The 24,937-nt window shown below is 35.3% G+C and overlaps 1 protein-coding gene across 4 annotated transcripts in view; it reads right to left on the reverse strand.

The window, feature by feature from the left end:
* Window positions 1-24,937, reverse strand: part of LRBA (LPS responsive beige-like anchor protein) — a 765,281-nt gene that overhangs the window by 194,916 nt on the left and 545,428 nt on the right. For all 4 annotated transcript variants that reach the window (XM_030816230.1, XM_030816232.1, XM_030816231.1 and 1 more), the window contains 2 exons: window positions 16,272-16,387; window positions 12,322-12,434 (listed from right to left, as the gene is read on the reverse strand). In XM_030816230.1, coding sequence (XP_030672090.1) covers window positions 12,322-12,434; window positions 16,272-16,387 — 229 coding nt within the window. The remainder of the gene's footprint in view (window positions 1-12,321; window positions 12,435-16,271; window positions 16,388-24,937) is intronic.

A 24,937-nucleotide genomic window follows, 5' to 3' on the forward strand; every position in this document is an offset into this window, starting at 1 on the left:
TTCAAGCATTTATCCCTTGTGTTACAAACAATCAAATTATATTTTTAATTATTTTTAAATGTACAATTATATTAGTGTTGACTATAGTCACCCTGCAAATATTAGGTCTTATTCTATCTTGTTAAATTTTTTTGTACTCATTAATCATCCCTACCTATACCCCATTCCCTCACCACCCTTCCCAGCCTCTGGAAACCATCCTTCTACTCTCTATCTCCATTAGTTCAATGGTTTTGATTTTTAGATCCTCACAAGTAAGTGAGAACATGTGATGTTTGTCTTTCTGTGCCTGGTTTATTTCACTTAGCATAATGACCTCCAGTTCTATCCATGTTGTTGCAAATGACAGTATCTCATTCTTTTTTATGGCTGAATAGTACTCCATTGTGTATAAGCACCATATTTTCTTTATTCATTCATCTGTTGATACTTAGGTTGCTTCCAAATCTTGGTTATTGTGAATGGTGCTGCCAACAAACTTGGGAGTGCAGATACCTCTTTGATACACTGATTTCCTTTCTTTAGGGTATACACCTAGAAGTGGAATTGTTGGATCATATGGCAGCTTATTTTTAGTTTTTTGAGAAGCTTCAAAATTGTTCTCCACAGTGGTTGCACTAATTTATGTTCCTACCAACACTGTACAAGAGTTCTCTTTTCTTCATATGCTCACCAGCATTTCGTATTGCTTGTCTTTTGGACATAAGCCATTTTAATTGGAGTAAGATGATAGCTCATCGCAGCTTTGATTTGCATTTCTCTGATGACCAATGATGTTGAGTGCCTTTTCATATGCCTGCATGCTATTCGTATGCCTTCTTTTGAGAAATGTCTATTCAAATCTTTAGCCCATTTAAAACATTGGATTATGAGATGTTTTTCCTATAGACCTGTTTGAGCTCCTTACATATTCTGGTTATTAATCCCTTATCATATGAGTGGTTTGCAAATATTTTCTCCCTGTGTCTTGTCTCTTCATTTTTTGATTGTTTCCTTTGCTGTGCAGAAGCCTTTTTAACTTGATGTGATCCCATTTGCCCATTTTTGCTTTGGTTGCCTGTGCTTATGGGGTACTACTCAAGAAATTTTTGTGCAGACCAATGTCTTGGAGAGTTTCCCCAATGTTTTCTTGTTTTACAGTTTGAGTTCTTAGATTCAAGTCTTTAATTCATTTTGATTTGATTTTTGTATATGGTTAGAGATAGGGTTCTAGCTTCATTCTTCTGCATGTGAATATCCAGTTTTCCCAGCACTATTTACTGAAGAGACTGTCTTTTCCCCAGTGTACGTTCTTGGCACCTTTGTCAAAAATGAGTTCACTGTAGGTACGTGGATTTGTAAAATCTTTTCTTTCTAAAGTAAATAAGTTAATGCAGTTCAACGGGATGTGTATCCCAGTAAAACTACTGATTTTCTTTTCCTCTAAATTAAAAAAACTATTTGTCTATTCTAATTTTTATATTGAGCCCACAATAATATGATTTTGTTTGCAGAATTTACTCCTTTCCACTTCCAAAAACTTGCTTCAAATGATAAATTTTGGATTCACACTTTTTAAAAAATTCCTTTTCTGAAAGTAAGACAATCTAAAACTTAAGCTACTGAAAAATGTTTTCTGATTAGTCTTGTACAAATGTTTTAAATATAATGCATGCAATTATAAAGGTCTTTAAAAGTACGAACAATTTAATTCACTTTTGTTTCTGGAAGAGTCCTCAGAATAGTGTAGACAAAAGATGCCCAGCAAATACTTAACAATTATTTGAACAAACACATTGAATAGAACTTGGAGAATAAAGAATTGGACAGGAGTTTGAACATAAGAATAAAAGATATTTATTACCTTATCCACTGTAAAAAAGCATAGTACATATTCACACACAAAGTAACTTTTAAAATCATAGCAAGATAAGAATCAGAAGTTGATACATGCAAGTATATTTTAAAAGCTACAAATGCATACATGTTTTTTAAATGTCCTTCTACTAAATTCACTTTCCATAATTAAAAAAAATAGCCAAGCCTAAAATCAGGAGGATAGTTACTACTACTAATTAAACTTAAAAAAAATTCCTAGGTGTTTTGAAAATAGTTCCTGTGTAAATTCACAGTAGATATTCCCTACTCTAAACCTACCTCAGTTTGTACACCCAGCACCAAACGAATACAAAGCATTATGGGATAAAATTAATAATGCTATGCAAATAAAACAATTCATTTATAAATAATAATAAATAGTCACTCCACATCACAGTAACTTAGCATGATTAGAGAATAAATACTTAACTTTGAGAAGGATTACTGACTGGCAGTGTGTTGCTGGTATATGTCAGGATTATTCATCACCCTGACAGTAATATTAACCACAATCCATTTCAGTTGCTTCAGTTTATCATTTTCTGACTAATGTTAAAAAGCAATGTCATTGGAGGCTGCTTGAATTAAGTGTAGAATTAACGTCTGTTAGAGTCATTCAAAAACTTCTATTAGAAGATAACTTCTACAGAAAACCAAATCTGCTATACAGAGTACTAATGCTTAAAAGATGTAAGTTTAGAAACACAGCCACACAAAATAGATAGACTAATTCTGTTTTAAAAACAAAACGTCAACAAATCCTGTAAATGCCTTATAACATCCAAATACATACATATTCCTTAAATATATATGCTTCCACTTTCCTGAACTTAGTATTAAATTCTACATAAAGAGTTGCACAGACACATTTTAAACTAACATGCCACATTGAACAAGTAATAATTCAATTTAAAAAGGTCAGTGTACCCATGAAAAATTTTCCTTAGGGTTATATAAATTAAATAGCTACACAGTTTGCTACCTAGGATCCTCAAAATTAAGTAATCTGCTAAAGGTCCCTCTACTTATAAATGGTAACAGGAATATACAACTCTATCTAAATCCAAAGATTCCCTGCTCTGGTCTAATTTTATCTTTCCAGGCTGTTTTCTCCACATCATGTTGATATTCCTTTTAGAAGATAACTGCACTTACAACTCTTCTATTAATTTTTATACTGCTCTTTCTTGTTTTATGATTATTCACTTTCCATAGCATAATTTTCTTGTTCTATTAATGCAATAGTTTCCTTTTATCTGAAAATATTTATTCCGTTTTTTTGTGTTTTTTTTTTTAAAACACTTCTGCTTCATAAATTGCCTCTTTCTTCTGGTTTTGTTTTGATTTTCTATTTGCTTTGGTCTTTGTCATCTTTCACATTAGAGGTTGTCTTTAAATGTTTGCTAATACTTGGCTGCACCTCCATTTTTAAGAATGAGACACTGAAGAGCTGATTGAAGCATATAGACCATAAGTAGTGATGTGAACTGGTAGAATTCACTGAAGGGAAATCAAGTGGGCTCGAAGTAGAATCCCTAAATGTTTTAATTTTTTAGGTGTTTTCTTTTGAGCCAGTGAATATGTCCAAAGAGTAATATAATCTTCTGTCTTATGGGGTGGGGATGGTATAAGCTTAGCTGCCACAGTTCTAATAGCATGACAGCAGAAGGGGTCTAGCGGCTTTCACGACTTAGTACTTAAAGCTTTCAGTTATAATCCTCCTGTTTTCCATCCTTTACCTTAAACCTTCCTTCTGGTGTGCTTGGTGTTCTCATATCAGAAACGTGTCTGGTACAATTTCTCCAAAAAAGTCTATCTCTTGTTTTTTGACAATACAGAGGGAAGAGTAGTTGGATTTTGGAATGAAGCAGATATACAGCAAGTATTGAATTTAAAATGTTCTTTCAGATTATACCTAAAGTCTACCAGTTGACTGACAGACAGATTTGAGATCAAATCCTGAGCTTACCACTTGGAAAATGTGTGACCTCCCAGAATTCTTTAACCTCACTAAATCTTAGTTTCCTTATCTGTAAAATAAAGATACTAACACATTCCTTACAGGGTTATTGAGGGAATTAAACAAAACAGCATATGTAAAATGCCTGTCATAGTGGAAAGCACCTATTAGGGCTTCCCTCACAATCCTACAAATACATTGGGAACTCTCCCCATATCATTTTTATGCTTATTAGACTGCAAACTTTCCAAGGCCAGACAATGTCATTTATATCATAATCTCTAAAATCAATGTGGCATACAACAGCATCCATGTTTGATGCCAAGATTAAAATATTTTAACATATTATGTCAGCCAATAAAACATATCCAAAACATAATCAAGTATGGGGTAATTTTTAGTTTCTTTCTCTGCATTTATATTTTATTTCAACAATTTAAGATCTATTATTTACTGTTGTAGTATCATAAGATGTGTTTCTTTTGTAAGTTGAATTCCTTTGGCTTCACTGAAGCCCAATAAATAGAAAAACGAAGTAAAAGCCATAACACCTAACAAGTTTAAACAATATTCCCCCTACCCCCAAGAGTGTTCTTTTCCCTCCGTGACATCTAGATGGTATATTGATTCCCGGTGTATCTGTTACAGAGCAGACTAAAAGCACTGGCATTCATCAGAAACAGCACTTAAAACTTAAAGAGATAAAGAAGTGCTGTCTGATCAACAACAGTTAAATGTCGGTAGTCAATTCCAGGTCAAGATGCATGCTGTATATTAAATGTGTGTGTTAAAGAGAAATATCTCACATATAAAAATATACATCCAAATGGTAGGAGATAAATGAAGGAGAGAAAAAAAATCACTTGCTTTTCCTGAAAGAGAGAGCGAGAAACAGAAACATATACTAAGCACAAACAGGAGCAACTCAGCAATGAATAATAAATTCACTATGGTTCTGTCACTCAGTTCTCTTCGGTTTTGTCAGAATCTACTCTTTAGCACTATTTGGATGCAAACTAGGGCAATGTAAACTGCTAAGTTAACAGAGTGTGAATAGTCTAGCATTGTAACATAGGTTTAAAAACAGGAACGAAACAAAACAAACATGATTTCTTAGAGCTTAGATAAAAATTTAAAATTCAGTTTTAGTCAATTTTCCTCTGATTCCTATGTTGCAAGATAGGAATCAGGAGATCATGGTGCAGGTTCATTTTCTTCTACTCTTTATTTTCCTGTTTCTGCACTATGGACCAAAATAACAGCTCATTTTGTGGTTACAATCTAAAGATGAAAAACGGATTTTTCTTTACCTTGTTCCTCAAACTCCTTATTTCCTTCATTTTAAAAATGTGAGTTGTAATTATTAAAAAGTAAGTATTTGCTTTATCTTGGCCACTCCTGTTTCTCCCAAATCTTCAGCTTATTCTTTTACTAGGATAGTAATGACTTCATTTTATTCTTTCATATCTTCAGAAACTAGCAGTCCATGGCATATTACAATACTCAATTAACAACCAATAAATGAATGAACAAATGAATAAGCAGTAACACTAGGGATCCTCTAGTTTTAACCAAACATTCAGCTTTTTTTGTAAAATGGGTTTAATCAAAAAAGCCTGGAGCATAACCTGGGATAAAGACAACAAGAGTAGGGCAATTTGAAAAGAAAAAAAGCTTTCCTTTTTCAAGCAATAGCATGTTGCTTGCATGTACTAGGTACTTCAGCATGAGAAGTGAAAGGCAACTTGATAAATAACATTAAAATAGACCCAGCAACTGGTGCCAAAAGTGGAAGGCAGTATTAGCATATTACAGAGTTTCTCAAACTTTCTGGGCCAAAGCTCACATTAAGAAATATGTTACTTTAAAAAACACACATGTACATACACTCAAACAAATTGAGCAGAAGATTTATACAATATGCACAGTGATGTTTTCTTTTTTATGTTATGCTACGGTATCCCATTCATTTTTTAAAAAAGCAATTGTGAGCTACAAGTTGAAAACTTAGTGTTCAAATTCTGATTCTACCTATGTGCAACTTGACCTCATGGTGCATTAGTTTCTGCCTCTGTAAAAAACAATAATGATGTTACCTACTTAAAGGGATTTTGTGAAGGTTAAAGGAATTACCACACACAAAACACTTAGACAAAAGCCTGGCATATAGTAAATGCTCAATAAATATTAGTTAACAATAATAATAAAGTGGATGCTCCTGTCTTGTGAATTTCATAGCCAAGATAATTGGGTTTTCATTGGCAAATGGAATAGTTATCAATTGCATTTCAATCCAAGAACATACTGGCTTTTTTAAAAGGTACCCAGATTACTGTACAAATACATATTATATATTCTAAAATAACTACACTGGTCAACTAGAAGAAAAATGATTGCCTCAGATTGTCTTGGTTTCCCTCTCTCAGAAAATTTGTTTTACACAATCACTTTCCAAAGTAAAGAAAAAATAATAAATCACAGGTACAAAGGAAATCATCCTCATCTACAAAGGAAGCCCTGGTACTGAAAAACTCAGCCATCATAATTTATTTTTATGGTATGACATTTTGTAAATATATTCCTGCGCCGATTATAATTTCTTATAAAGAAATGTCAAAAAGAAAATGTTGAATCTTATCTCTTCCAAGGAGATTGTCAAAATATAAAATCAATGTATGTTTATAAAATATGGATTAATGTCACTCCAAATTCTATGCATGGTTAGATCTGTCTTCTCATCAGTCAGAATTTCAGACTACTGATGAAATAACTGGGAAAGTAGAAGGAAAAGAAATCAACCTCAAAATTGATTCCTATTTTTTTCAGCTTTGAAAGAATAAATTAAACCATTTTATGCTAAATGAGGACTTTTGCAATACAAGAAAAGATTTAATTTTCACCAGTCTTTCAGAATAAAATAGATTTGATCTTCTCAATGTACTTACAATACTAATTTGGAATGATTATAAAGAGATATTGTACATGGAATAAAAGCTTATACATTTAAAAAGACATTTTTTACATTGCTCCATTCAGACATTTTTTTTCTTAAAAGAAGATCAGAAAAATAATACAGAAGAAAGGATGCTGGTTACATTAATTCAGCTTCAGAAAGAAAATTCCCAGTGCAACATGGAAGAGATTACCACATAAAATTGTAGCTTTCTATCAAAGCTACTAAAAGTCCTCTGAAAAACAGCTTTGGGGAAATTAAATAGATAAAAATATGCATAAATAATTCAATACATTTTAAAGCCAGTCAGGCTATATTATCCACTTAAGAACGGAGATAAGATCTGTTTGTATTCTACATTAAGCTATGCATACAATGTTTTCTAAGATTTCACAAGTTTATTTAAACAAACAGTAATGTTTACAAAATGTATACTATGGGACAAATTTTAATATAATTCTATTATAATCATTATTTGTACAGACAGAGCTCATTTATATATGAGATGTATTCTTGAAAATGTGTGTATAAACAAATATTTGAAAATAGAACCATACTGTAAACATTTTAGCAAGCCTTAATACTAAAAGGAATGAGATACTTTTACTAAGTAAATAATCACCATTATTTTATATGTGCAAAGTACAACTTTCAAATATCTGATGTGCCTGATTATTTCACTAAATGCAGTTGATTGCAAACTCACTTATTTCATCAATATTTAATGAAAGCAATTAGTACTAGTAGAATTCCATTGTCATGAACCTGAATGACTTTTGTAGCATTCACACTACCATTGGTTTATAGGAAAAGAGACATTAGTTGTAAGGCAGTAGAATGTTAGAGCTCCTCTCTTCTCCCCAGACCTAATTACACTACTGTTCACTATTCAACTGTGTGCCCTTCAGTTCTTGTTGAAAGCACTTTTTATAACTATTCCTTCCTCAGCCAAAAGGGCAAATATTTCACAAAATTTCTAAAAAATATAAAAATGAATGCCATTACAATTGAAGTCACAAAATTACACAAATGACATTTCTTATGTCTTTGTTTAGTGGATGTGGACATATTTGGATAGAGGTTAATGAAAGCAACAGTTTTGTTTTGTTTTGCAGCCCCTCCTTTTTTACTTTAAATGTAGCAAAATAAAAAAGCAAAATTACTATTGATCATCTAGTGGGGCATAAGGTAACCTTATTTCTCATATCCTGAAGAAAAGGCATTAGTTAAAATAATATTTTACCCACCAACAAAAGTATTTCACAAGTTCCTTAGGTACAGCTGTAATACACAAATAAAATTTGATTTTAATAAAGGATTCTGTTTAGCTGGCCACTAATCTACAATAGCATTTTTCTGATATAATTTCAATGAATATTCATAATAAAAATCATACAGCCTACATAATAAAATTGTTCTGGAGGCTTCTTTCTGGTCATTTAACGTTTTTAGTAGAATAGATAACAAAGATGAGGGGTAGAGAATGGAGGCAGTTGGTAAAAAAGGGTGGTGTTACGACGAGGTAAAAGCGTTATGAGAACTTTTGCTAAGGTACAAAGATGGAGGAAGAGAAAAACATATTCTAAAAAAAAAAAAACAAAAAAAACAAATAACCTCCCACTTGTCACCATTAGGTGCTGTTTCATCAAGATTGAATCATGAGTCCAGCCCACGATCCATCTTAGTACTCATCACATCTTAAAGAGATTTCTAAAAACCCATCTAAAGCACAAAAAACATCTGAATAAGCTATGTGCTGAAATAGAAGTCCAAACTGATGGATTCAGCCCTGAAACAGAAGGCAAGGCGATACTTCTAGGACTCTAGAACACGTATTCATATATATGTCATTCATTTTGTGAAGCAAATTTTATATTCTAACAAATTCAACCTCCCAAAATGATATTTTTACTTTTGGAAACACAAAATTCAAACCATGGAGAGAGATTAGGGTATAATAGCCTGAGGATTAAAGAGCTGCCCAGTTTTTATTATTGACCTATTGCATGGCTCATTACACAAGTCAAACTAATACAGTCCTCATTTATTAGACTACAGAGCTCTATAGATTCCATAACACTATGGGGTCTTAGAACAAATATGATACCGATGTGTAAGGCCTTCCTTTTCTTTTCAATTTTTTTTTTTTTTTTTTTTTTTTTGAGTCGGAGTCTCGCTCTGTCGCCCAGGCTGGAGTGCAGTGGCGCAATCTCGGCTCACTGCAAGCTCCCCTCCCGGGTTCACGCCATTCTCCTGCCTCAGCCTCTCCGAGTAGCTGGGACTACAGGCACCCGCCACCACGCCCGGCTAATTTTTTGTATTTTTAGTAGAGACAGGGTTTCACCGTGGTCTCGATCTCCTGACCTCGTGATCCGCCCGCCTCGGCCTCCCAAGGCGTGAGGATTGGGATTACAAGCGTGAGCCACCACGCCCGGCTTCAATTTTTTTTAAACCAACCATCTATCATTCCTCATGGTCAATGGGTCAATTGGGAAATTCTGCTGATCTGGGCCAGGCTTTGTTGCTCTTAGTTGGACTCCTTCATACGTTTGTGGTCAGCTGGCAGGTCAGCTGAGGACTAGCTTGTTAAGGATGGCCTAAGCTGTCACAGCTCAAGTGTCCTCCCTGTGTCAGTCACATCCCACCAGCAGGTTAACTTGGGAATGTTTAGGGCATCTTCTCAAAGTGATCACAGAGAAGCAAGAACAAAAACACACAGGCACTTTTTCAAATTGTTTCTAGTTTGCTAACTTTTTTTTCCTTGCTGGTTTCTCTTTTATTAATGGTGGCAAAATATATATAACATAAACGTACAGTTCAGTAGTATTAAATACATTCACATTGTTGAAAAATCATCACCACTATCCATCTTGAGAACTTTTTTCAACTTGCAATCCTGAAACTCTATACCTATTATATTAAACACTAACTCCTCATTCTCTCCCTCACCCCAGGCCCTGGCAAGCAGTATTCTACTTTTTGTCTCTATAAATTTCACAACTCTAAGTACCTCATATGAATGGAATCATACAGTATTTGCCCTTTTGTGACTGGCTTATTTCACCTAGCATAACATCCTCAAGGGTTATTCATGTTGTAGCATATGTCAGACCTTCCTTCCTTTTTAAGGCTGAATAATATTACATTGTATGTATATACCATATTTTGTTTACCCATTTATCTGTTGATGGACATTTGGGTTGCTTCTATCTCTTAGCTGTTGTGTGTCACGCTGCTACAAATATGAACATGGGTGTAAAATTATCTGTTCTTATCCCTACTTTCAATTCTTTTTAATTTTTTGAGAAACTACCATACTGTTTGACATATAAGCTGCACTATCATACATTCCCACCAGCATGCACAAGGGTTCCAATTTTCCACATCCGTGCCAACACTTGTGATTTTCTGGGTTTGTTTTCATTAACAATCTTCCTAATGGTTGTGAAGTGGTATCTTATTGTGATTTTGATTTACATTTCTCTAATAATTAGTCATGTTCATTTCCATCTCATTGGCCACTTGTATATCCTCTTTGGAGAAATGTCTATCGGGTTCTTTACCCATTTTTGAATGTTGTTGAGTTTTAAGAGTCTCTACATATTCTTGATATTAATCCCTTATTAGACATGTGATCCACGAATAAGGCTTTCCTCTGAAAATTAAAACTCCCTTTTAGAGTTCAGTAAGTAGATATAGAAACTGGTACAATTTCTTAGCTCTAAGCACTGTACCAGGCACAAGAGATACAGAAATTAACAAAACAAAATCTTTGTATTCAATGATTTTGATTAATAGAGAATACAGAGAAGAAAATGTTAAAATTATAATAAATTATGAAATGTATGATAACAAGTATATGGGAAAGTACCCTGGGAGTTCAAATTTCTAGATAAAGAGAAGAGCAACAGCAAAAGCACAAGAGGTGAACATGAGGCATTACAGGATCAGATGATACAGCAAAGATGGGGACAGAGACAGAAAATGTGGTAATAAAACAGACAATGGCTAGATCCTAAACACTATTGTTTGTCATGAGGAAAATGTTAACCTTCGTTTTGACATCACCGGTAACTATTGTGATTGTCTGAACTGTGTGAAGATCCTATCCTGTGGATAGAGAGTAGGAATTACTCCTGAACATCTTCCTGGAATAAGTAAATAAGAGAACACACTCAGAGTCCCTGAGCTCTAAGTAAAGGACACTGGATATGTTGAGTGAACTTGTACTTCTCATGCTGGGATCTGCAGACACTGGGCAACGATCCTCTGACTGAGACTGTGAATCACTGAGAGCCTTGCATTTCTGCTATGATTGGGTATTCAGTGGAGCTCTATATAAACACTTACCTGTGGCCTAAGATGGGTTTAGAAGAGTTAAGGGAAAGGACTATGTATACCCTTGAAAAAAGTTAGTACTAACAGCAAGAAATCTGGTGTTTTGAGAATGTAAGAGTGACGTACAGGAATAAAGAACCAACACTGGGTCAGGGTACAGACAGTGAAGAAGCAACAAAGAGTCTCCAGGTCAAAGATGTAGAAGACATAAACATTTGTTAGCTGCTCCTAGAAATTACTAAGGAAAGAAGCTTTAGGAAAAAGACTGGATATTCTACTCACCTAAAAAATGAGGGTAGAGACTTTGTACTCAGACATTAAAGGAAATACAATTCTGAATATAAATTGGAGGAATCAGTTTGAACTCATAATGTATTTCATCCTAAATCTTTTCCTAGCACCCTCTAAAAAAGGGATAGAAATAATGACAAATTCAGTAGCAATAAGCAGAATAGACAAAACTGTGATATCCAGATCTTAATTCCCACTAGAAGAGGTCCCACCCGGGCTCCTCAAAGAAATAGATGATTCTGTATCTGGGCCAGAAAATGTAAGGGTTAAGACTAGAATGCCTTGTCATACCAGAGAGCATGAAAGTTATCAAAGACTACAAACAGTGTCAAAATGTCCCAGAAATAACTTCAAGAAGCTCCCCCTGGTCAAAGAAAGAACAACTGAACATCAGTAAATAACTGCAATGGATTGGAACATCAGATACATTTAAATCTATGAGTTCATAAAGATACTTTTTAATAGTCAGTTGGGTACCACTGGAGAATGCTAGGAATCAACTCAATATTTTGAAAACTGTTACGTAAATTAACAGAAAAGAGAAAGAATTAAACTTCTATACTGTCTGTTCTCTGCAATGTACCACTGGATACCCCAGTAGTAGAAGAGAGGAAGTGTCTCTTTATAGAATGAGTCCCATAAATAAGTGAAATAAAAGTGATATTTTAAATACCACAATTTTGCAATGCTTACTAAATTAATGAATCCATGCACTGAATATCAGTGCTAACATCACAAAAGAGAAATAGTGTTTGTCATGCACATTAAATTTTTCCATTTGAAAATATGTTTAAGAGATAATTATATTAAAGGTACGACTATATTTGAAAAAATTTTTTAAGTTAAGTAAAATAACTAAAGACAATCCAATTTATTTTTATATGCAAGACAATTATATTTCAGATGATTACTGAGAAATTACCTTGGACAAATCTCTGAAGTTGGTGGGCAAGGTAAGATCCAGTTCTTCTGATTCATAATTAGTGATGACCCAAGGAAACACTGGATACTGATTTAAGTCATTATAACTCCGTCCTGATAGGGAAAAAAGTTACTTGTAATTTATAATTTTAAAAGTGAAATAAACAGATTCAGTAATATAATTTACTAAAAATAAGATTAACAATTTTTGATTGCCAGACATCGTTCTCAGTATCCATACTTTATCTCATTTAATCCTCACAACAATCCTATGAAATTGTATCATCTCCATTTCACAGATGAAAAAATAGAGTCACAAAAGGTTAGGTAACTTGTCCCAAATCACACAACTAGTAATGGTCAAACCATATTCAAATCTAGATTTTCTGGTCCTAAGTTTGTGTTCTTTTAAACTACATTCGACAATTTTTTTATCACTTGAAAGCCTGCCGCAAATAAAATAGTCTTTTTTTAAGACTTTAAAAAGCTATTTGTAATTCTCACTGTTTTTCAAAACAAGAATCCTTTCTCTGCCATTAATAATCAACCAACTAAGCAATCAAGTCTAAATGACTTAACCCTGGTGGACATTCACCAGTCATCTATAAAATGAGGGCATTGCACTAAATAATTCTGAAATTTCCATGGTAGTTTTCAAATCCTATAATCCTCTGAAAATAATGAGCAGTATTATCAATGTTGCTTCTTTACATGCCCAAATGTGGCCACATGCTCTTCTATACCTCTTTCTAATGACATTTTCAATGACATATTTAGATTTATTAAAAATACAAATTACAGCAAAAGAGGAGGTAGTCCTTCTACATATGTACAGCAGTTTTTTGGATATTACCTTTTTAGGGAGGTAGCATAGTGGATGAGATCATTGTTTCTGGAATCAAAATGCTGGTGTTTGAATCCCAGTTCCTATTTACTAGACTATACATATTTTTAGTTAGATTTAACATGAACAGACTTTTATGGCGAACATATAAGAGAGACAAGTATATTAATATTGTCTGAATTCCTTTCTTATTATATATTCTATCATTTCCATTCCTTTTTCTTTCTCAAATATATACTGATGTCATATCAATATGTAGCTGAATATTAAAGTAGTTCTCTGCACATACTCTTGGTATCGAAGCCTTTTTTATGGTCTGATGTTTTTAACTTTTTATTTTACTCTATTCATCTTAGGCTTGAGGCCTATTAGGGTAACAGAGTTCATTTTTGGCTGACCTGGAACAGTCTTATAAAACATTATAACAATGACATTTTTAATTCATAGGTCATTAATGTCACTATATATTTCTATCAATAATTTTAATTTCTCCATAAAAAAAAACAAACATAGCAGCAGAAAAAAAATTTTATGCTCCCCCATTTCCTTCTCCTTCTGATTTAAATGTTGGTAAACAGTAAAATCATCTTGTCCCATCTACTTAAATAATCAGAAATAATTTTTCATTGTACCTAAAAAATGAAGAGTATGTACCTGCTCAGTGATTAGACTTAATTAAGTTAAACTCAATACACAGTTATTGAATATCAACTGATGGCCATTTGGGAAATGCATCATGATATCATGAGAATCTATATGCGGCACAAATAATAACGTAAAAGAAATCTTAAGTGAGACTTAACTCCACCCTCTAATGCACATTTAAAAAATCTAAAGCAAATGATTGAGTCTATATTTATAAAACATATGCAGGGAATATACTTAAAAGACACTGAAGGCACAATAAAAGCTATTTGAGAACACATCATTTCATAAATGTTGCTCCATAATCATAACTGTGCATTCAACATGGGTTAATTGATTTACTACATGCAAAATATGTCCATTAAACTTGTTATATAAGTTTCCTCTCACTACTTAAAAATTCTTTTAGTCACTAGTTCTATAATTTCTACTAAATTCAACATAACCATTGACATTTTCTTCATCCCTTTTCCTCAGCTGACTGTGAGATAAACTTCTAATAAAATTTAGAACTTTGAATGTGAGCTCCTCAACTTTCAATTCTTTGCAACATCCCCTCACTCTTTCCCATTTCTCTAACAGGGTCTTTTCTTTGCTAAGAGTAATTGCTTCACCTGAGCTCTCAAACTTGTCTCCCTCATAACTTGAATTGTTACTTTTCTTCTCTCCTCCTCTTTCATCATTTCTCCTCTCTGCCCCAACCCATCCTCTCTTTAATAACACATTTAAAATAACCATAATTGGCCGGGCGTGGTGGCTCATGCCTGTAATCCCAGCACTTTGGGAGGTGGAGGCGGGCAGATAACCTGAGGTCAGGAGTTCAAGACTAGCCTGGCCAACATGGTGAAACCCCGTCTCTACTAAAAATACAAAAATTAGCCGGGTGTGGTGGCAGGAGCCTAAAATCCCAGCTACTTGGGAGGCTGAGGCAGGAGAATCGCTTGAACCTGGGAGGCGGAGGTTGCAGTGAGCCGAGATTGTGCCACTGCACTCCAGCCTGGGGGAAGAGGAGAGAAACTCTGTCTCAAAAAAATAAAAAAGATCTGTAATTACATCTACAGTTACTATTTCATTTCAAACTATTCATTCTGAAGTCTCCCTCTCCACTCTGTAACATTTAACACAGGTGAAAATGCCTTCCTCCCTTTCACCTTGCCTCTCAAGACATCTGACTTACCTCAGTTCTCCTACTATATTTGCACATTCTAGGATCACTCATTCCTTTTTGTCCTTTACTAACTTTCCTTCTTTCTTCTCATATGCAAGAGAATTTCCCTGTCTTATCTCACTGCTTTCTGTATTATCTTCCTTGCTGATCTCACATCTCTTGGTAATTTCCTCTCTATGCAGATGAAATCCAATGTCCTAGTTCTAAGTTCTGAATATCCTCCTTGCCCTATACTTCCAAAAACTCTTTCTGATACCTTAACTTGAAAGTCTGCTGGCACAGTAAAATCATCATCTTTCCCTAGATCAAATTTTCTGACTTCTTTTTCCATTAATCGCACCACCATTTCCCCACTAACGCAGGCCAGAAGACTGGAAGTCTTTTCAGATACTTTCTTCTCATTTACCACCTACATTCAGTCAGCTGCGTATCAAATGGTTGGTGCCTTGTGAATTCTTATAGAATTTGTTCCTTCTTTTTTAATTCCCGCTGATATCTAATGGAAGCCCTCATTACTCTACACACAGACACACACACACACACACACACACACACACAATTACTTCCTAACTTTACTTTCTGCCTAGTCTCTATCCACCCAAATTTATCTTACATACACAGCCTCCAAGTTAATTTTGGATGCAGCTCTAATATCACTTAGGTGCTCAAAAACTTTCAAAAGTTGCCCAATGAACTGACTGCTAACTCTTCAAACTGACAAGAAAATCGTTCTTCACATTAACATTCTTATTTTTTCCCATTATATCTTTATGAATATATACTTCATGCACACAAAAATATACAGTATATAAATAGATATACAAACTACACCATTCATTGCTCTCTAGGTATACTTTATATTTTCCCGTCTTTGTATGTCTGCTTATGCTTTCAGTCTTACATGGAATGACATCTAACATTCCAACCACCTCCTCTGCTAGTCAGATAGTATCCATCCTTATACAACCATTGAAACCTTATTTTCTCCTTACTCCCACCAACTGGGTGAATATAATTTCCCTCTCTCCCTGTCCTTTTAATCACCACAGTACTTTGAATTTTTTACTGAATCTATATCCCCTTGTTCTAGAATCATGTAAACATTCATATTTGTACTTAAAATGACTTCTATGAGAGTAAGCAACATACCTTATTCTCTTTGCATATCCTTTGTAGTATTCTAGTAGCAATAATGGCAATAAAACAAGCTAGTTATACCACTACTTAAAATAATCTAACAATTGAAATTAATAATTTATTGTCTAAAATAAATCAAAACATGGAATTAGGTTACCTGCTATTGTGTTAAGAAACATCAAGTACTCAAAATTAGAAATCTCTCTGTGTTGCCATCGCTGGGTCATATTAGAAGCCTTAAAAAGCTGACGTGGACTAGCTAATGAAATACGTCTGCAAGAAAAAGAATTCAATGTGATATGATTAATTATATCACAATAATAAATCATGAATTATCTGTGCTTATTCATTCATAATAATATCTATAATTCTGAAAAGTTCTATTCATGTTAGACTAATGAACACTAGAGAGGTTTCAATCTACAATTCATGGTTAAACAAATGATTTAGACTAGCCACAGACCTATTATACATGTTCTATTCATTCAGGTAAGCTGTCATTACAGTGCCATTATAATGTACAGGTTCAATAAAAGTTGATTAATAACAGTATAATTAATAATTCACTGCTTTACTGATATAAAAAAGAAGAAATTATAGTAGCTGGGAAGTGCATATAAAATTCTATTCACGTCTTTATTAATTGTAAAAGTTATCTTAAATGAACACATTTTTACATTATAAATTTAAATATATTTGCATACACTTTGTATCAAAGAGAAGGGAGATTCTAAACTATTTAGGCATCTGTTCATGGGGTAAAGAGAAATTTTTTTAATATAGGTTAATACAAGACAAATTTTCCTGTGGCCTCCTAATGAAATGTAAACATCAGTGAATAGAACTGATCAATACAAAGGGTAGTGAGAAACAGATGGCAGAATTAGTTATTACATTCAAAGCCTAGAATCTCAGAGAAATATGCTGTCACACTTCTTCCTACCACAAAAAACAAGGTAATTATTTTGTAATAGGTTCACTGAAGTATAATTTTCTTGCCATAAAATTTATTCAATTTGTACAATTCAGTAATTTTTAAAAAATGTTTCAAAAGTTGTGCAATTATCACAATTCACTTTAGAACATTTTCTTCATCTCTTCTCGGCCTCTTGGCTAAAATCAAGTGTAGAACATTTTCATCACCACAAAAATTTGCCTTGTACCTATTTACAGATAATCTTCATTCCTATCCCCGCCTACAGGCAACTAGCAATCTACTCTGTGTCTCTAGTAAACCCACCTTTTCTAGACATTTCAGATCAATGGAATCATACATTAGTCTGTAGTCTTTTGTGTCAGGTTTCTTTCACTAAACATAATGTCTTTGAGGTTTATCAATATGGTAGCATGTATCCATAGTTCATTCCTTCTTATTGCTGACTAGTATCCCACTGTATATAGAATACAGCACATTGTATCTAGTTGATGGACATTTAACAGTTTTTGCTATTATAAATAATGCTACCATAAACATTCATGTATATATCTTTATATGAAAATATGTTTTGATTTCTTTTGGGTAGATTCCTAAGAGTGGAATTGCTAGGTTGTATGTTGAGTTTATCTTTAATTTTTTGAGAAACCGCCAAATTGTTTTCCAAGGTGGCTATACCACTATATGTTCCGATCAATAATGTATAAATTCATCTCCACATCCTTGCCGATACTTGCTCTCGTGTGTATTTTGATTATGACCATTCTAGTTAGTGTAAAATAGTAGTTTTAATGTATGTTGTTGAGCATCTTTTCATGTGCTTATTGGTCATTTGTATATCTTCTCTGGTGAAATGACTAATCAAATCTTTTACTCATTTATTGAACTGTTTGCATTTTATCACTGAGTTGTTAGAATTCTATATACATTCTGAATACAAGTCTGCGATAGTTAATTTTACGTGTCAGCTTGACTGGATTAAGTGACCTTAGAGAGCTGGTAAAACATGATTTCTGGGTATATCTGTGATGGCATTTCCAGAGAGATTACTACTTGAACCAGTGGGCTTAGTAATGCAGACTGCTCTCTCCAGTGTGGTGAGCATCATCTAGTCGATTGAGAACTGAATACAAGGAGAAGGAGAAAGGGTGAATTCCCTCTCCTGCTCAAGCTGGGAATCTATAATCTCCTCCTCTCTTGGTTCTCTGTCCTTCACTTCTTACCCCATCCCTCTCTCCTTAGACCTTTGAGCCTTGGGCTCAGTCATGGGCTCCCCTGGCCTTCAAATTAGGATTGAATTACACCACTGGCTTTCCTGGGTCTCCAGATGTAGATGGCGTATCATGGGATTTCTCAGTCTCCATGGTCATATGAGCCAATTCCCATAATAAATCTCCTCTTACATATCCATACATATCCTATTGGTTTTGTTTCTCTGGAGAATGCAGACTAATAAAAAGTGCTTTATCAGACACATGATATACAAATGTTTTATCAGTCTGTGGCTTATCTCTTCATTTACTTAGTGGTCAATTTTGAAGCACAAAAGTTTTACATTTTGGTTGAGTCCAATTTCTCAAATTTTTCTTTTGTGGATTATGCTTTTAGTGTCACATCTGAGAACTGTTTGCCTTTCCCAACATCAGAAAGTTTTTCTCCTATGTTTTCTTTCCGACATTTTATAGTTTTAGTTCTCACATATAGGCCTATAATATATTTTGAGTTAATTTTTTTGACTGATATGTGGTAAGCATCAAAATTTTCTTGTATGTAAACATCCAATTTTGTCCACCAATTGTTTAAAGCCTATCTTTTCCTCACTGAATTGTGTTGGCACCTTTGCTGCCAAACAATTGACCACAAATGCAAGGATTTATTTCTGTATTGTCAATTCTCTTCCTTTAATTTATATGCCTATCTTTGTACAATTAGCACAATTGAGGACTGAGTACAATGAAAATGAGGAAGGGTGAATTCCTTCAGTATCTTGATAACTGTGGCTCTACAATAAGTTTTGAAATCAAGGTACGTCTTCCAATTTTGTTCTTATATTTCAAAATTGTTTCGGCTATTCTAGGTCCATTGCATTTCAACTTCTCAATTTCTCCAAAAAAGTCTATCAGGAATTTGATAGGGATTATACTGAATTTACAGATCTAGGGAAAACTACCCTATTAATTATATTGAATCTTCTGATCCATGAACATGGAATGTCTCCATTTATTAAGGTCTATTTTTAATTTCTCTTAAAAATGTTTTATACTTTTCATTGTACAAATCTTACACTTCTGTGATCTGTAAAGAGGGCTACTTTCTTTCTTCATTCGCAGTGCAGATATCTTTAATTTCTCCCTTCCTTCCTCTCTTTCTTCCTTGTTGCACAAGCTAACATCTCCAGTGTAACGCTGAATAGAAGTGGTAAAAATGGGAGAACATTTTTACCCTCCTAAACTTACGGCGAAAGTACTCAGTCTTTCAACATTAAGTATGATGTACGTATTGGGAGTTTTTTGGTAGATGATTTTTGTCAGTTTGTGGAAATTTCTTTAGTTGAAAGTTAGTTGAGAGTTTTTAATCGTGAATGTGTTGAATTTTGTCAAATGCTTTTTTCTGAAATGATAGTAAGCTTTTTCTCCTTTATAAATACTGGTGCACGACATAAATTGATTTTCAGATTTAAATTAACTGGCATTCCAGTGATAAAACCCACATGAACATTTTATAAATCCTTTTTATATACTGCTGAATTTGGTTTCCTAAATTTTGTTTTAAAAAATTGTGTCTGTGTTCAGCAGGGAAATTGGCCTATAGTATTTTTCTTGTTAGTTTTCCTGTAATGTCTTTGTCTGGCAGTGATATTGGGGTGACTGACCTTATAGAATGAGTTGCAAGTGTTTCCTCCCTCCTATATGCTGGATGAGTATGTGAAAGATTTATATCATTTCTAGTTTAAATATTTTATTGCATTAGCCAGTAAAGACAACTGGGTCTGGGATTTTCTTTATGGAAAGATTTTTAAATTAATAATTCATTTTCTTTATGTGTTATAGGTCTATTCAGATTTCCAATTTCTTCTTCAGCCAGTTTTGGCAATTCTGTTTTTCTAAGAATTTGTCCATATCATTTAAGTATCTAATTTGTTGGTATGAAGTTGTTCGTGATATTCCTTTCTACTCCTTTTAATTTCTGTAGGCTCAGGCTGGGCTTGGTGGTTCACACCTGTAATCCCAGCACTTTAGAAGGTTGATGTGGGAGGATCACTTGAGCCCGAGTTCGAGGCCAGCCTGAGCAACATAGGAAGACCCTATCTCTACAAAAAAAAAAAAAAAAAAAAAAAATCAAAATATTAGCCAGACATGCTGGCATGTGCCTATAGTCTCAGCTACTCAGGAGGCTGAGATGGGAGGGTGGCTTGAGCCCAGGAGTTTGAGGCTGCAGTGAGCTATAATTGTGCCAACTGCACTCCAGCCAGGGCAACAGAACAAGATCCTGTCTCTACAAAAAAAAAAAAGAAAAAGAAACAGGAAAAAAGAAAAAAGATTCTATATGCTCAATAGTCATGTCTCTACTTTCACTTCTAATTTAAGTAATTTGTATCATCTTTCATGGTTAGGTTAAAGTCTGTCAATTTTACTGATCTTTGCAAAGAATCAACTTTTGTTTCATTGATCTTCTTCAGTGTTTTTGCTTTATGTTTCATTGATTTTTGTTATAATCTTCATTACTCATTTTTTTTCTACTTGCTTTGCATTTAGTTTGCTCTCCTCTACTATCTAACAGTAGAAGCATAGGTTATTGATTTGAGGAATTTATTTCAAATATGGGTGTTTAAAGCTGTAAATTTTCACTTAATACTACTTTAGCTGCATCTCATAAATTTTGATATGTTATACCTCTGTTGGATATAAGCATCCAAATTAGTATGCTTCTCAGTCCCTGGGAGGAAGAGTTGCTGCCCACAGAAGTAACCAAAAGCACTAATAGCTACATGGCAGAGACATGGCAGAATGTGTGAGGACAAAAAGAAAGCCCCCAAACCCAGGCACTCTCTAGGTTCTGGGAGGTATATAGAGGAGGAAATGGTGCAGACCACGGAGCACGGAATCAAAAAAAATGAAGCCCCCTCCACCACCACCACTCTAGCTACACAGCCTAAGCTCACTCCCTTCTCTGTACTTCTCTAAGCTTCTAACTGCAAAATAACATATCTCCTGGTAGCTGTTATAACCCCTGATACACATGTATTAAACTCCTTGATCGAGACTACGGTGAAACCCCGTCTCTACTAAAAATACAAAAAAACAGCCGGGCGTGGTGGCAGGCGCCTGTAGTCCCAGCTACTCGGGGGGCTGAGGCAGGAGAATGGCGTGAACCCGGGAGGCGGAGCTTGCAGTGAGCCGAGATCCTGCCACAGCACTCCAGCCTGGGTGACAGAGCGAGACTCCATCTCAAAAAATAAGAAAAATAAAAAAAATAAACTCCTTGGTTAGTGCTCCTATAGAAAAAAGTAAATGCCTGAAAACAAGTGATAGGGTTGGGCAAAACTTGCAGTGAAACAGAAAAACTAAAATAAAACTATTGTTGGTGGCACCTTTGGGCTGACTCAATATATTTTTGTTATGGCTTAAAACTGGTATCTGTGTGTATATGCTTGTACTGTAAGTGCTCCTGGGTGTCAGAAAGAATACTCCAGGTCAAGAACCACCACAGGTAGAAAACTGATAACAGGACTAATTCTCTTGCTGATTGCCATCAGTGGTGAGTCAGGATTTAGCACAATAGTCTCTACCCTCTCACATCCTACTGGCTGACAAGTCAGAACATTTGGTCTTAATGGCCCTGACTTGTAGTGTTATCACAACTAAACCAAAAGGAGTAGCTCATAAACGCCAACAAAATTCAGGGTCCTGCTTGCCAAGTAAAGCTTCTTGATATTGTGTGGGCAAATTCACAACATTCAATCCTCTGGAGGTCAAAAGCTGCTGTTGCTAAATGTGATGGACAGTTTTCAGTCTATGTCTTACAGATTTCTCATCAGATATTTTCGTGTTTAAAAACTACCATCCCTTGGTGATATGGTTTGGATTTGTGTCCCCACCCAAATATCATGTCAAATTGTGTATCAGTCCACTCTCACACACACTGTTCTATAAAGAACACACGCGGTTCTTTATAGAACTGCCTAAGACTGGGTAATTTACTAAGAAAAGAAGTTTAACTGACTTATAGTTCCACATGGCTGGAGAGGCCTCAGGAAACTACAATCATGGTGGAAGGCAAAGAAGGAAGCACCTTCTTCACAAGGCAGCAGTGGGGGTGGGAGAACCAAGAAAAAATTAAACCATCAGATCTCGTGAGAACTCACTCACTATCATGAGAACAGCATGGGGGAAACTGCCTCCATGATCCAATCAGGTCCTCTGTTGACATGTGGGGATTATAATTTGAGATGAGATTTGAGTGGGGACACAGAGAAAAACCATATCAAATTGTAGACCCCAGTGTTGGAGGTGGGGCCTGGTGGGAGGTGATTATATCATGGGGTAAATTTCCCCCTTGCAGTTTTCATGACAGTGAGTGAGTTTTCACAAGATCTGGTTGTTGAAGAGTGTGTGACACCCGCCCCCCACCCCGTTTCTTCCTCATGCTCCTGCCATATAAGATATGTCTGCTTCCCCTTCACCTTCTACGATGATTGTAAGTTTCCTGAGGCCTCTCAAGCCATGCTTCCTTATAGCCTGAGGAAACATGAGCCAATTAAACCCCCTTTCTTTATAAATTACCCCGTTTCAGGTATTTCTTTATAGAGGTACGAGAACAGACTAATATACTTGGCATCATATTTTCCTGGATTTCCTGTCTTTTGAGCCACTCCTGTTTTTGCTCTTAGTGTTGTTGTTTTTGGGAGGGCAGGGATGTCCTGTTTCCCTTACCTAACCTTTACATGTTGAGGTTTTCTGGATGTAGCCCTAGTTCCTCTTGGCATTCTACAATCTCTCCCCAGATGAACTCATTCCCTCTCATGGCTTCAAATTTCATCTACATGGTAGTGATTCTCAATTACTAAGCCTTTCTTTTGAGCTCTCAACATACCTCCTTATATCTAGCTTCCTATTCAACATTTCAATCTGGATGTCTCTCAGGGGTTCTAATTTCAAGGACCTAAAATTAAACTCATTTTCTGTCCATCCACCTCCTCCCCACAATCCCAGCCATGGGGATGGAAGGATGTTTATACAAATACTGTTTGTCCATTATTCCTAATCCCAGTAAATGCCATTGAGTAGCTCAAGCTGAGACTTGAGTATTGACTAAACATATTGAATATCTCCCTTTGTCATCACCCCCCAAATCTCTGAGTCTTATAAATTATATTTCTTAAAAATCTCTAAACAAGAATGTCTCTCTTCAGCTACATTATCAACATCACATATCATCCGGATGTCTTCAGTAGGCTCCGGTCTTATATAAGTAACACCCTCTTCCTAATATCACTAAGTTCCAGTGATACTTGCTTTCCAACATTTCTTAGAACACTATAAGCTCCCTGCCTTGCTTCAGGGCCTTTGACATACTATGCCTTTGTTCAAAGAATACCTGGTTGTATTTCTTCAAATCAAAACTTAAAAGTCATGTAGGAAGATATTCCTGGTTATCTTATCCAAAGCCACCCATCTCTACTCCACTAATCACTACTACAACACTCTAATTATATCCTTCCTGTGACTTATCACAGCTATTTAGTTTACATATTTGTTTTAAAAATGTATGGGTAAAAGGGTTTCTATCTTGTACACAGCTGAGTGCTTGACACATTGTAAGTGAAAATCTATTTAAGAAACTGATTAATAAATTAAGACTTATAGGCTGGGCACGGTGGCTCATGCCTATAATCCCAGCACTTTAGGAGGCTGAGGTGGCAGGATCACTTTAGCCCAGGACTTTGAGATCAGCCTGGACAATGGAGCAAGACGGCATCTCTTAAAAAAAAAAAAAAAAAAAAAAATTAGCCAGCCATGGTATCATGTGCTTATAGTCCCAGCTACTGGGAAGCTGAGGTGAGGGAATCGCTTGAGCCCAGCAGATTGAGCTGCCGTGATTGTACCACTGCACTCCAGCACCCCAGCCTGGGTGACATAGCAAGACCCTGCCTTTAGAAAAAAAAAAAAGGGGGGGGGCCGTGCACGGTGGCTACACTTGTAATCCCAGCACTTTGGCAGGCCGAGGCGGGCGGATCACGAGGTCAGGAGATCGAGACCACTGTGAAACCCTGTCTCTACTAAAAAATACAAAAAATTAGCCGGGCGTGGTGGCGGGCGCCTGTAGTCCCAGCTACTCGGAGAGGCTGAGGCAGGAGAATGGCGTGAACCCAGGAGGCGGAGCCTGCAGTGAGCCGAGATTGCGCCACTGCACTCCAGCCTGGGCAACAGAGCGAGACTCCGTCTCAAAAAAAAAAAAAAAAAAAAAAAAAAGGACATCTAGCTTTAACTGTGGGAGAACATTACAAAACATTCCCAAGTATGAAAACATATACTAGGTGTGATAAACAAAACTTTTCTAAAATAAAGAGATAATTTGTAGAAAAAGACTTTTTAACTAATATAAGGAAATCTACTATGCTCCTCTGGGCTGCTTCTTCCTGAACTCTGAAATCCTCATTAAATTATAAAAATTATCTAATCAAAAGCATTACCGGTATTGTAAGGCAACATGGCTTATAATCCGGAAGGACCACTTTATTTGCCCCATTTACATAAAAGTTGTGACCTGTGGTGGTTTTGAAATATATCCTCAAGAGGTGGAGCTTAATTCCCCTCCCCTGGAGTTTGGGCTGTATTTAGTGACCCACTTGTAAATGAATACAATGTAGCAGAAATGATGGTGTATAA

The sequence above is a fragment of the Nomascus leucogenys genome, chromosome 7b (genome assembly GCF_006542625.1).
Source record: "Nomascus leucogenys isolate Asia chromosome 7b, Asia_NLE_v1, whole genome shotgun sequence".
Classification (NCBI taxonomy): Eukaryota; Metazoa; Chordata; class Mammalia; order Primates; family Hylobatidae; genus Nomascus; species Nomascus leucogenys.